Source organism: Ambystoma mexicanum, chromosome 7q (genome assembly GCF_040938575.1).
Source record: "Ambystoma mexicanum isolate Mex_15411 chromosome 7q, UKY_AmexF1_1, whole genome shotgun sequence".
Taxonomy (NCBI): domain Eukaryota; kingdom Metazoa; phylum Chordata; class Amphibia; order Caudata; family Ambystomatidae; genus Ambystoma; species Ambystoma mexicanum.
The window spans coordinates 1,088,511,122-1,088,525,147 of record NC_090941.1 but is presented as its reverse complement, the minus strand read 5'-3'; the positions used below and the strand labels follow the sequence as shown (position 1 = coordinate 1,088,525,147).

Here is a 14,026-nt window from a genome sequence, read left to right as displayed (position 1 = left end):
GACATTAAATACTTGGGAACTGAGTTCACCCCAAGCATACACTCTACCATTTCCAAAGTCCAAACATCCACAATTCAAAACAAAGAAAGAAATAGAGAAATGTTCCTCTCTGTGTTTGTCGTGGTTGGGCAGACTGGACACAATCAAAATGATGATCTCGCCGATAATACTCTAGCACCTTGCAATGATTCCTATCCCCTTCAATAGCAAATTGTATAGGGAAGTGGACTCCAGACCGACAACGATCAGGGGGGAGTCCATTTTCCAAATTTCCTAGCGTAACATCAAGCCTTCATATTCGCTCAAATCAATGAAATTTCTTATCACCCCCCCTACTGAAATTGGGGGAGGATCCAAAATGCCTAAAACTGGAAGCAGCTCTCATGTCCGTTCACATTGACAGCAGACTTTCAAAGAGAAATCCAAAGGAACACAAAGAACAATTAAGACTTTCCACATCATCAAAAAGATTTACAATATTCACTAAAACTCCCAGAACAAGCCAAAATAAACTCAGTATTCCCTCAATATGGTGAAAGGAAAATATTTTATACATAGCAACTCTTTGGCATTGATACACCCCTCAAGATCATCACGTTACCTGCAATGAGTTTGGTAACTATTTGAAATTAATAAGCGCAATAAACTAACTCAAGTTAAACAACCAGACAGTAGATAATAACATCTCAAAGGACATTCTGCTGAAAAGTAAACCATACAAGGTCAGTGCATTCTATAATAAAAAGAACACTAGTTAATAATACAGCAAAAATCAGTTCCACAACCAATCCGAAATGGGAACAAAACTTGGCCATCAACCTAGGTTCCACCCAATAGGAACACATCTATAAAAGAACATTTCAATCCTCGAGATCTGCTGACAATTCCCAAACCCTCTTATTTGTCCTACACAGAGCTCTATGGTCGCCAGACATAATGCATAAGGCCAACATCTTCCCCAACTCAACGTGCTGGAGATGTAAAGGTACACAAGAAGTAGGCTCAATCGAGCATATCCTATTTTTCTGCCCATGTCTGTCCAGGTTTTGGAGAGAGATAGCAAAGAATATCATAGACATACTGCAGCGGAACTCAAACATATCACTAAAGGAATTCTGCCTCAACAAGGATAGAATTCTCACTCCCAGGCGCATACAGCTTCTAGACACATTGCTAGCAGCAACCATTCAATGTATTACATCCCAATGGAAAATCCAGGAGCCGCCGTCTCACAGGACATAACTCCATAAGCCAGTCACACAGACTAGAAAAAAACAATATGTTGGGATCCAATCTCCCTAACAAACTTTACACATATTTGGAATCCCCTAGAAAACGTCCTGAACCAAATCCAACCAAATGCCCCATAAAAGTGCTAAAACCTGTAGGTCTGCAAACCCCCATAATACAGCATCTAATATTATATCCCCTGAACATTCCAAAATAAAATACAATGCGTAATTACTGATCAAAACTATATCCGTCTGGCTACCTGTAGGATTCGACCGCCCCCCTGATCGGACCCTGCATGGAGAACGTCACGTCTTCAATCATCCGAACGGTGCAGCTTCCAACCAGATACATGGTCCACCCCATGCCATCCCCTTCCAGGTTTAACTCTTTGAATAGTGAGAAGTATGTGTTCTAAATTCTGGTACTGTTGAACAATCTGTTGTATATAGACTGGATTATGAAGTGTCCTCAATGTATTTGTCTATACTTTTCTTAAAACCAATGAAAAGGTATACACTAAAAAAGGTTGTACGTCTTAAAATCACTTGAATAATATATATATGAAGCTTGAAGTCATTTTCACCCACATCACCTCCTTTTCATACTGACTGCACCCTAGGCATGGAATCTCGATTCCTGGAAGGTAGCAGTGCTGAAGGAATGGGGGTTCATTACCTGTGACCAGAGGGCCTCTGCCAGCACCACCCGGTTCTGAAGGATCGCCCAGATGAGAAGATCCCGTACAGGGTGTTCAAATGTCTCCATTTCGCACCCGTCTTCAATTGGGCACTTGCAAGAGAAATGATTAGAGGGAAACAAAATAATAGTAAGTTAAATTAAAGGTTTGTGTGAGGGTTTCGCTTTCACATACTTATTCAAGAAACAATGGTAATAAAAAGGCATAAACAGTAGTTCTAACAATTTTTTACCATATAATCTTAGAAAGGTTTGCAAGTAATTTTGTTTATTACTGTGGGAGTGGCTCACATCTACCAACCACATCATCCCGCATTTCAGTCTTCACCCTCCTCCTGCTTTTCTTTCTACTTTCTGTTAATTTCTTCTTTTTCACCCTTTTATTTTTTTTGCAGACTGACCTTTCCCTCACTCTGTTTATTAAGGGCATCTTATCACGTCAACAGCAAAGTATTTGCTATATTGTATGTTTTCAAAAATAATTCTTCTCTTCTAGACAAAAGATGCTAAACTGACTGTCAGAGCTTGTGGAAGAACTAATACCCCTCTCCTCCAAAGTAAAGTCCCTGCTGTGGGCGAAGCCATCAAGGCGCTCTCCTGAAGTAACTTAACTCCTCCTTTCCTCCTGATCTGTATAAAGTGCTTAATGTACAGTAGATAATTTAAAAGCCGAGATGCAGTTTCAGTCACGCTTTTGGTAGCCTAGAGCAACTGCTAAAGGGACAATCAAGAAGTCACGCCAACTGCCTAAAGGCCAAACAATGCACTTCCCTCTAGATGACCAATGCTCATTTCCTTTTCAAAGCTTTTTTCAACTGTTCTTATTTCATATAAATATGAACATAATATCAGATAAGATAAATGAATGGTGTTATGTTACGTTAACTATATTTATTTAGCGCACGTTCGCCCGAAGGCATCATGACGCTGGAGAGATGAGGAGTTTTTCTGAGTTACTGTACTAAAAAAGCAAGGTCTTCAGTTTCTGACGGAAGGCAAAGTGGTCAGTAATCTCCCGCAGGGAAAGGGGCAAGTCGTTCCACGCTTTGGTGGCCCCAACCGAGAAGGCCCATCCTACGTTTCGGGCCAACCTGAAGCGTGGCACTGCCACCTGCAAAGTGACTTATAGCGGGTGAACTTGGTTTGCAGGAATTCTGCTCCCATGCCATAAAAGGCTTGGCGCACTATACACATAGATTTAAACATAATCCGGCGAGTGACAGGGAGCCAGTGCAGTTGCCTCAGCAAAGGAGTCATATGGGCTCCGAAAGGGGAGTGGATGGTAGATCTAGCCGCAGCGTTCTGAAGCAACTACAGGCGCCCAGTCAAGTAGCCGGGTTGATCCAGATAAAGTGAATTGCAGTAGTCCAGTACACTAAGGACCAAGGCAGCAACCACCGGAGCTTGATTGGCTGAAGGAATGAAAGGGAGGACCTTCCCGAGAACGCAAAGTTTGAAATCACTGGTTTTACAGACCGCATCGACCTGTTCATCCATGGTCAGGGGGGCGGAAATCCTCACCTCCAGGTTCCTGACTCACGGAACCGGCGTGGGGAGGGGACCCATGGAAGTGGGCCAGAAGTCAGCCGTCCAAAACAGTTAAAGAGTTGGGGTACCTACAACCCAGACCTTGGTTTTGCTACCGTTTAACTTCAACTAGTTCGATGTCATCCATGTTCCCAGTTCTTCAACACATTTTCTTAGCCGGCTAGCCGTTTTCAGATTTAGTCAGGTCCAGACGGACCAAGATCTGGGTATCCTCAGCGTAAGAATAGAAACAAAACCCATGTGACTCAATAAGGAGCAGGAGAAATCTTATATAAATGTTAAATAAGATAGGGGACAATGCTGATCCTTGACGTGAGTTCTGAACAGTGCAGTCGTCTTAAAGTTGCTTTGCCGGTTGCTGATGCCCTCCCCCACAGACATGAACAAAACAATGGCCTTGCATAATCGCAGTCACTCGCCGGTGCTCTGCTTTCTCCCAGGTGCTGCCAGCCATGATAGTCATTTTGCAATTCAAGGCAGAAGTGACTTCAACTGTATGCTAATAGAAGCTAGTTTTTACTGGCAATCCATGTTCTTAGCACCAAAACTCCTACCCTTCTAGTATTGCAAAATAAACCTCTTCCTCACTAAGCACAACAACCTCCCTCCCTCCAACATGGGTACTTTGCTGATAGAACTCACAATTTGATATAACGGGTTTGCTTTATTTAGAAAATATTTACAGTATTCCAAAAGGGCCCAGGTCAAAAGATGGACTTCGGTGCACAACCAGTACTGTCGGCAAATCACATTTTCATTAGAGCCCACTTTGCTCAGTGACCACTGGTTGCAGCTTTTTCACAGGTGTATATGTTTTGCAGCTAAAATCTTTGGTAAGGAGCTCACACAAAATTGTTTATATCGTCGAGCCAGAGTACTTTGTGGACTTATTTCAAATGCCCCTTGAGCAATTACAGTATTCAGGAGCTGTGGGTTTGATCCTCCCCTCCAATGTCCTCACATTTTTTTAAACGTTGTTACAGTAATATTATTATCACTCACGTCAAACAATATTAATTATTTGGCAAGAGTTTAATCATTGTTTTGGAAAAGACTAATTCCAGGTTGAGAAACAGTTTCTTTATTCTCCTTTTGTTGCTGTAAACCCATTATTCATTGATGAGACTCATTATCGATCCACCCCTCTGCCACAGTAACATCAGGGCTCTGGGTACAGTGCAACAAGGACAGTAACCTGGGCTTCTCAAGAGCAGATGGGAACCAGTAACCTGGGCTCGTCAAGAGCAGATGGGAACCCCTCTCAGCCTTGGGTGGGTCTGGCTACCACAGAGAAATCCAGGGCCAGTCTTGCACCTGTGGAGGATGGTAGAGTTTGAGAGGGCCCCAATTACTGCTGCTCCCCCAAGTGGCCGTCTGTTTCTGTGTAGTACTGAATTGCATCCCCCAATGCCTAAGAATCAAAATGCTGGCAGAGGTCTCTTCTAACTCCAGAAAGAAGAAGAAGCAAGAACATGAACTCCCACAAAGAAGGGAAGCCACAGCACTCCACGCTCAGACCTATGGACACCCCAGTGAGAAAGAACAATTCTAGGGGAGAGAGAGAGAAAGAGAAACAGAGAGAGAGAGAGAAAGAGGCGTTCCCTCCAGCTACTCGTGTGCATGCACGCCCTGTTGTCTGCACCACATTAGGAACAGAGACCAGACATGAAGCTCTTATATAGCATAGCGTTCAGTCATGCATCGCACGCCAGCCATGGAACACCCAAAGGGGAGTCCTCAGCTGGGCCCCTAAACCAGCAGAGACTTAATTAAGGGGCAGAAACCCTAAGTGGCACCACTTAACCTTGGGGAGAGCCTGCCAAGGGTCCCCTAACACGAACCTGGACAATATACAGCACTGGCCGCCATTGCTGCCTCACAGCGTTCCTATGCGGGGAAAAGGGGCAGCGCTTACCCACCATTTAAAACCTTCTTTGTTTTCATTACCTCCCAGGTGGGGAAGCGAGGGTCCAATTTGATAGGGACAGACTCCAATCAGAGGACAGGGAGTGGTATAAGAAAGCCCCCAGGAAACAGGAAGTTGTGAGTTGTTCAGATGAGATCAGATGGCATGGAGGGGGCAGACCAAGAGACTAGCTGGAGGAAGGATGGTGGAGTGACTGGTGGAGGAGATTTTTGAAGCAGGTGAGACATTGGTTAGTGAATGCATGTTGTACTGCATTATAAGTGTGCGTAAAAGAGTAAAAAGTGTGGTTAGGTGAGACAGTGTAATGAGTGCCAGTGAAGTGTTTGTGTGTGAGTGAAAGGAGGGTGTCAGAATAGAAGGTGGGTGTAGTAGCAATAGTGTGGAGGAGGGAGCAGCAGTGTGGAGTAGGTATTAATAACCTTATAGGGTGAAGACGAGACTTAGAAGGACTGAGAGACACTGGAGGGACAGGGTAGATAGAGGTAAGGAGTAGAGTGAGAGGCAGGAGGAGTAGGAAGGGGGAGCGTTTCCAATACCCTTAGAGAATTACTAACCATTGGATAGAGTAGGGACCGTCTAGGAAGTCCCTGAGGGAGTATACATAGGAAAGGTCAACGGCCATGAGATATTCATCTCCAGCGGAAGTCAGAACTTAGAGGGGAGGGATCAATAATCAGTATTTACTAACCTTGGGTTTTGGGATGCCTGGGTTAGAGAAGAGGGGCTTTACAAGACGGGATAGTGGGACAACCACAGGGCCCATTAAAAAGCTTAATTAGCTTAAGTTAAAAAAACATGTACCACCTCGAAAACTTGGAGTGTTTCTTGAGCTGTCTGTGACAACAGCCATGAGTGTTCGACATTGCTTTTGCCCTCTGTCCCCTTCCCCTCACATAAGGAACTCCCTATCTTTGAGCACAGCCATGCAGTCCACCTTGTGCTAATGCTTGCATCAAAGTTGACAGGAACAGTGAGCACCAGGGACCCCCAAGTACAGCAGATCTCTGCCTCGTGAAACAGCTCAATCAACATATACCAACATATACTGCAACCCTTAAGTGCTATGCACACCCACTGGCAATACTTCCACTGACACAATCCTTATGACTGACCAATCCAAAACAATTGGGCAGAACTGGCAATATGAAGTCAAGTGTTTTTGAATCTTTTGGCAGAAGCACATCATGTAATTAAAAGGCAGGAGATAAAATAGTGGACTCGGGGCTCTGAGCAGCAATGCTGGTGGATCAAAGGCATGGAGGTTATGGCGGTCGATATGATAGTGTCCTAGCGTATGCTGAGATCATATATTCATCGCAGCCCCACTGCACTCAATCTCCACTGGTAGAACCTTATCCATATGGTCAATTGTCCTGCAGCAAAAGGTCTCATGCAAGAGCCTCAAGTCTCCCTACTACATGCTGAAGGCCTCATTCCATTCATAGAATCATTATCCCTTACTAATATTTCTTAGCCTTTTAAGACATGGGAAGTGTATTTCTGCTTTTCCTATTCTGAATCAAAGACTACAGATCTCATAATGCAAATTAAAAATCCACAACTGGATAATTATTGCTCGATTGGTGATTGGCGCGTGGGCATGCCACCTTACACCCACATCAAATCTCCATTATTCGAAATAAACCATGAACTTAAAATGACACTAACTCTTGAGACATCACATCCTAAAACAGAAGCAGTTATGGTACAGTAGACAGGCAGGGCACTATAGGATGACTTCTGTGAAAGGTCCATCTGCACATCTGGCAGCTTTCCTCCAGCAGTTGTAATGCATAGTTTTATTGTATGTGCAAACTACAAATCCCAGATTTCATAGCGAAAGCCAGAACTTCAGCTGCATGTTGTGAGACAAACATTTATGAAAATTAAGCTTATTTGGAATCCATACATACCATGTGCATGTGTATATGCCTAGATGCCGCAGAGCTGTTCACAGCATGCATTCTAGATGTCTAGGTTCTAAGAGGGTATTCCAGCTTAAGGTGATATTGAGACAGAGAAAATCAAAGCACTGGCTGCAGGGGCATAGGAAACCCATACAATCTGGGGGGATAGGGGACACCTTGGGACTTTGCTTTTTTATTTATTTATTGTATTTTAGTCGAAGAACTTGACTTTTCACAAAATTAAAATAGCAGTACGTATGAAATCACATATCATCACTGTATAAAACAAGAGAAAAGAAGAAAAGAAAACAGAAGAAAATTAAGAAAAAGAAAAGGAGTTCAGAGTACAAAATCCTTTAATTTGGCATCTCACTTCAGAAAGCTCAGTTCATGTAAAAAATGTTACCACTTCCCAGGTCAAAAGGCTTTCATGGCCTGAGCATAGCTCGTCCCAAAAAGATTGGGTGTCCACCCACCATTCCTGACTTGTCCTGTGTTCTGGTCTTTCCTGCACCCCTCTCTCCCCTGCACACACTGGTCACCCCTTAATGCAAACTATCCCTATCTTTCATCTGCACTCCGTTCTTGTTCCCATCTCTCCCCTCCCTTGTTCCTCTCTTTTTCTGTCCTCTGCGCCCTTTCTACCCTTTTTTAACTATGCAGTCCCACTGCCTGAGAGAACTGGGGAGAGCACACTATATCCTTGGTCATACACTTAAGACAGGCTTTGCGTGTCTTCTCTTTCTTACACCTATAGATTTACAGCCTGACTTGGGTTCAGCTTTCAGTGGAATGGTAGCCTCATAGCGCAATAAGATTGTTGGGCTATTTGCAAAGTCTTCTTGATGGGGAGGGCCTTAATTATGATGTAGAACATTGTGAAGAGAAGGTGAGTTGGGAGTGAAAGCCTGTGAAAAACTACCAGTGTGGCGGCACTGTGAGTGTGATTGTATTGAGAAGAGTGTGTGATTATGCAAGCTGCCACATAATGTCCTTTTAAAGGGGGTAGAGAGGAGCTGAGAGGAATGTGTTGCCTTATTCTATGGGCGGGGTTATGAGAGCCTTGCTGTCATTATCTCCTGTGGGTCGTGCGCAGAGGTAGCACAAACCCTTGCCTCCCTGTAAGGTCATAGCATCTGCACTTTAACTATAAACAGGGAACTGTCCGCAACCTGCCCAGGAAAGAGGGTTAGGGTTCACTGGATTGCTATTGCTGAAAGAATTGAGGCATAGGAATGCGACACAGGACAGGAAAGCACCAATATGAAGCATCGGCAGAATAAGAGTCATCCAAAGGGGCTCTGCCAGCAATACCCCTGATTAGGCCTTTTGTGATTCAATGCACCTGCACAGTGTGCTAGAAGCTGAGAAGGGCTGCGCTGTTGCAAAAGTAATTGACTTAATGGAAATGTATGAACCACAGAAATTAGATTAAAGTTCACATGAGTCACCAAGCGACTCACCAAGCAGAGGTTGGTGTAGAAGGGTAACAAACGACTGTTGCCCATCAATGCTGACCCTTATCGGACCACAGACAGTGAAATAATACCCCATTCATGAGAGAGAAGGAACGGGTGGTTGCTGTTCATACAGGCCAGGTCACGGTCACTGTCTCCCTTGTTAGTATTAGTACTGTAGTACTACCGATTGTTGCTGGACATAAGTGTTACACTCAAACTGCACAGCATTTCCTTTATTCTATCACATTGGGCGCTTTATCCATGTATATACGTGTAAATTCCAGGCTGAATACACCGCTTTCTTTATTGATAACTTTTGAGATACTTAAAATGTGTCCCAAAAAGACTAACTGTAGTGCCATGACATTTGTTGGGACACAAATGTCTGGTTCAAGAATATTTTTGGAAATATTTTTGATGTATTAGACACATTGCATGAAGGTAAGTAACTTAAAAATGATCAACAAAGTGGTACATTCAACCAGAAATTTCTATTTACGTCCTTAACTTTTTTTTTAAATATATTTTATTAGTTTCATAACATAAGATAACAAAAAACTGGCATCAGTGGCAATGGTCAAGTATATCAGCAGGTAAATCCCCAACTCCCCCCCACCCATCCCTCCCTTCCCCCTCCAAGACCACGGTAAATTCTATGTTCATCATGAGTCCATGCCCAGGCCTGGGTCGCCTTCCCCGGTTATCTCACCCTCCTGTGATTTTGGATAGAGCAGGGGTACTGTTGAGGCCACCCAACGGTGTAGCTCTTCGCTAGAATCAAGTCTCTGCACTTGGATCGCCGTCTCCCATGCTGCAGTTTCAGTTGTGATCCACTTTGTAAGATCTCCCCACCATAGGGGCATAGGCGGGCCTCTGGGGCTCTTCCACCACCCTGGCTATTCGCCTTTTGGGCGTTATATAAATAAGGTCTCTGAGCTTGTTGAGGGGTTTGTTCTCCCTGCTGCGCCCATACCTGCCCAGGATGCATGCCGAGGGTTCGTCCACTTCAATGTCTATGTCTGCACCAGCCACCCTTCCCTTCACTTGTGTCCAGAATTCTCTGATCGCTGGGCATCCCCGGAACATGTGGGTCATGCCAACCTTGGGCTCACTGCATTTGGGACATGATTGGGTGCTCGCAATGGTAAATCTGGATATAGCTTCTGGGGTGAGGTACGCTCTGTTCATAACATACAGTTGGATGAGCTGTAAGCGGGCGTTTCGGGAGATTTTTGTTGTGGTAGTGGGTTATATTGCCCCAGGCTTTGTCTTCAAAAACCAAGTTCAATTCGGTCTCCCATTTGTCCCGGCATTTGAGGTCATCTTTGGTGGAGCCCCATAGTAGGGCCCTTTGTAAATACGTGAGGTTTCGTGGCCCCCCTCGGCCGCATTCAGTATTGTTTCGATACATTTGTTTTCATCAGTCTGGTCGATAACGACAGGCCATCTGCTAGTCAGGGCCTGTATGACCGCTCTGTGCAGCAGGAATTGCCCAGCCGGGAGGCCCGTGGCGTCGCAAAGGTCCGGGAAGGCCAAACCCGTCTGTTCTTGGATTAGGTCCCCCAGTGTGGCCACCCCGAAGGGCTCCCATTGTGTACGGGTCTCAAGTTGCCCCCAGGAATGATTGGACATGAGTGCTGCAATGGGGATCTGCGGGGAGTACGGGTCCTCGGACCCGACCAGTTTGCAGGCCCTTTTCCAGAGTCGGAGCCCCAGCTTAACGAGGTAAGGGCAGTGTTCGAGGCAGTGTTCGAGGGCACTCTTCCTGGTCCACAGCAAATCCCTAAGTAATAGCTTGGGGAGGGCCGGCTGGAGGAGGCGAGTGTCGGTTGTGCTTTCGTCGGCCATCCACCGTCTTAACTGGCTGGCAAAGAAATAGAGTTCGAAATTGGGTCTCTCTCGTATGTCCCTCTCGTATGGTCTCTGGAGAGTCTCCAATGCCACCCTGTGCCTGCCTCCCTGCCAGAGGAAGCCCCTACAGAGTTTGTTGAGGTCTTTAAAGAACGCGGGGGAGATATAGAAGGGAATGTTAGTGAAGTTATGCAATAGGCAGGGCAGGCCGACCATCTTAAGGAGGCCCGCTCTCCCGGCCACCGAAAGCGGGAGCCGCCTCCAAAACTCCATGGACTTTAAGAGAGAGTCTTTGGCCCTTACGGTGTTAAGAATATGTTCTGTGCCGGGGTTTCGATGTATAGTTATCCCCAAATATTTAAACGATGTCACCTGCCATTCGAGATCTAGGGGAGGGAGAGATCCATAATATTCACTGTGTAGTGCAGCTAGGGGGTAGAGGCAAGATTTACTCTTATTAATCTGGATCCCGGTGTGCTTGTGAAAGCTGTCCAGGGTTTCAAGAATGTAGGGTCGGAGGTGTTCAGGGTCCTGTAAATACAAGAGGGTGTCGTCCGCGTACATAGAGACGAGGTGAGTCGTCCCATCTATAGTGATGCCCCCATCTCCATATTCCTGTCTCAGATAGGCTGCTACAGGCTCAGCGGCGATGATGTACAACATGGGGGGTAGGGGGTTACCCTGACGGGTGCCTCTGTGTAGGGACCATTTCGCGGAAAAGGTTCTATTGGTTCGTACCCTTGCAGTAGGGTTGGCATAAACCAGCTGGGTCCATTTCAGAAATACGGGGCCTATTCCCATCTTTGCCATGGTAGCATATAGCCATTCCCACCTCACGGAATCAAAAGCTTTGGTGGCATCCAGTGACGCCACCGCAAGTTTCTGTGGTCTTCCCTCGGTACTATAAATGACGTGATGTAACCTACGCAGGTTCTCAGTGATGGATCGTCCGGGGACATATCCGGTTTGGTCTTGGTGGATCAACAGTGGGATCACTCTGCGTAGTCTGTTAGCGAGCAGTGCTGTGAGGATCTTGCAGTCTACATTTAGCATGGAAAGGGGCCTGTATGAGGCACAATCTGCCCCGTCCTTCCCAGGTTTGAGTAGGGGTATTATCACGGCCTCGCTCAGGGAATCCGGGAGGGCGCCACACTCGAAGGCCTCATTATAGACCTGGGCTAATATAGGGGCAAGTGTTTCTTCATAGGTTTTGTAGAACTCACCCGGGAGGCCATCCGAGCCCGGGGTTTTCCCAGCTGGTAGCGTTATAATTATCACCTTGACCTCGTCGGGGGTGATGGGCTCGTCGAGGGTCTCAGCCATATGCAAGTCTAGTTTTGGCAGGTCGATGACGTCGAGGGCGTCTTCGATCCCCGTGTCAGAGGAGGGGGGGGTCTCAGAGTACAAATTATGGTAGCAGCTAGAGAAAACCGAATTAATTTCCTGTTGGGTATGCACGGTAGTGCCGTCCGGTGTGAGTATGTGGCATATGGGTAGCCTGAGGGTTTCCCTCTTGTAGAGCCAGGCTAAGAGTTTCCCGGGTTTGTCCCCCAGGGCATGGACTCTTTCCGTGTGTTTGGTGTAGCTTAGTTTACCTAGGGCTTCCCAGTGCTTTAGGCAGGTTTGTCTGAGTTCGGTAATTTTAAGTAAATGATCGGGAGATGAGTCAGCCCTGCCCTCAAGGGCGCATAGGTCTCTCTCGGCTCGTTCCAACAGGGTTGTGATGGATCTCTGGGCACCCCCAGCTGCTGCGATCATCTCACCCCGCATGACCACCTTATATGCCTCCCAGGCGGTGCTTATGTATTTAACACTATGCAGGTTGTTCTCCCAATATTGTTCAGTCTCGTCTCTTATGCGCTCTCTGAATGCTGTATCAAGTAGAGCTTCGGCTCTCAATCTCCACGTGGGAATGTGGGGGTCTAGGCGGGAACACCTCCCAGGTGGCCAACAGAGGAGAGTGATCGGACAGTACCCTCGGCAAATAGTGAGCATCGACAAACACAGACTGTTGTATCTGGCTGAGAAAAATATAATCTAACCTGGTATGCACGGCATGTGGTGGGGAGTAGAAGGAGTACTCGCGTTGCCCCAGGTGCTGGTCACGTCCTTAACTTTATGTGATCACTATGCATTTTTTACTGAGCATCACCAAAATGCGAAGTTTTTGTTTTACCCCAATTCACTGCATATATATGCGGAGGAGACCCTGTGCAGCCCCAAACCGCTCACATTTATTATTAACTTTATCCACCCCCCCATATATATATGCAGTGAAATGGGGCTGTGGAAATTTGGCATTTTGGGATGCGCAGTGATGGGGTGATACCCTTTATGACACACAGTTTGAGTGCAATGTTCTGGTTTAACGTGTGTGCAGCCTATTTTTGGTACCCCAGTTTAAAATTACAATATTTGCTAGAATTTATTTTTGAGTGTGTAGGGTTGATACTTGTTGGGTGCACATTTTTAGGTTGATATTGTTGGATTAGGAAGAAAGATGTTCTTCCCTCGGGGCGGTGCAGGGGGAGGAGGGTTAGGGTGGTGTTGTGAAGAAGCTTGTTTGCCCATGTCTCCATGGATAGATGTAACAGTGGTGGCTCTGCGTCTGGGGGCAAAGGCACTGCCCCCATGTAAAGAGATATACGTTTGGATTCAAATTCAGAACTCACAACGTTCCTAGCAAGAAGCACAGTAATGCTACAACCAGAGACAGTCAGGGACATGCAGCTAGCAAGATGCAGCTGATTGCCAGGCAGTGCAATGCTTGTGGGGTCGTGTAGGGGCAGGTCCTGCGCAAAAACATGTTTTTTTTTCTGAACAGTGCCTAAAAGGGCAAGACAAAGATAGCATAGGTTTGTTCTTTGGAGGACGGCAGGGTATAAGAGGTCTGGAATGGCTGCCCCTCAACTTGTGCGCAAACAGCATGGCCCCCGACTGACGGCGGTTTTGGGCCTGTGTACCGCCTCATACTTGCCAACCCTACTGATATAGGCAGTAGGTGGGCTACTGCTTTTTAAGCAGTCCTACTGCCTACAGATTTGGGTGACAGATCCTACTACTTTTTATGGTGGCAGGTAATTTATGTGACTCTAAGGCAATTAATCTGTCTGTGCGGTGAGTGGATAAGTGATACATTTGAGTGATTGGCTCAGATCAATCCACTGACCTGACAGCTACATGACTCTGCCCTGTACTCTACGCAGGGACAGACCTTAGGTGAAACACCAGAGAAGGCAAGTGGCAGAGTGTACCACCATCACACAGCATCTGCCTATCAGACTAAGGAGGGTATCAGTCTCCATGTTGTTCAGTGTTCCACCTGCACTGCAGTAATAAATATGTACTATCCGGGCTGATGCTACAGAGGAGTGGCAAACGTAGCCTACCAGCTTTGTGTGATT

The 14,026-nt window shown here is 46.1% G+C and overlaps 1 protein-coding gene across 2 annotated transcripts in view; it reads right to left on the bottom strand.

Moving 5' to 3' along the window:
• LOC138528636 (transient receptor potential cation channel subfamily M member 2-like) overlaps positions 1-14,026 on the bottom strand; it is a 1,006,635-nt gene that overhangs the window by 558,039 nt on the left and 434,570 nt on the right. For both annotated transcript variants that reach the window (XM_069640452.1, XM_069640453.1), the window contains exon 11: positions 1,909-2,022. In XM_069640452.1, the coding sequence (XP_069496553.1) occupies positions 1,909-2,022 (114 nt within the window). The remainder of the gene's footprint in view (positions 1-1,908; positions 2,023-14,026) is intronic.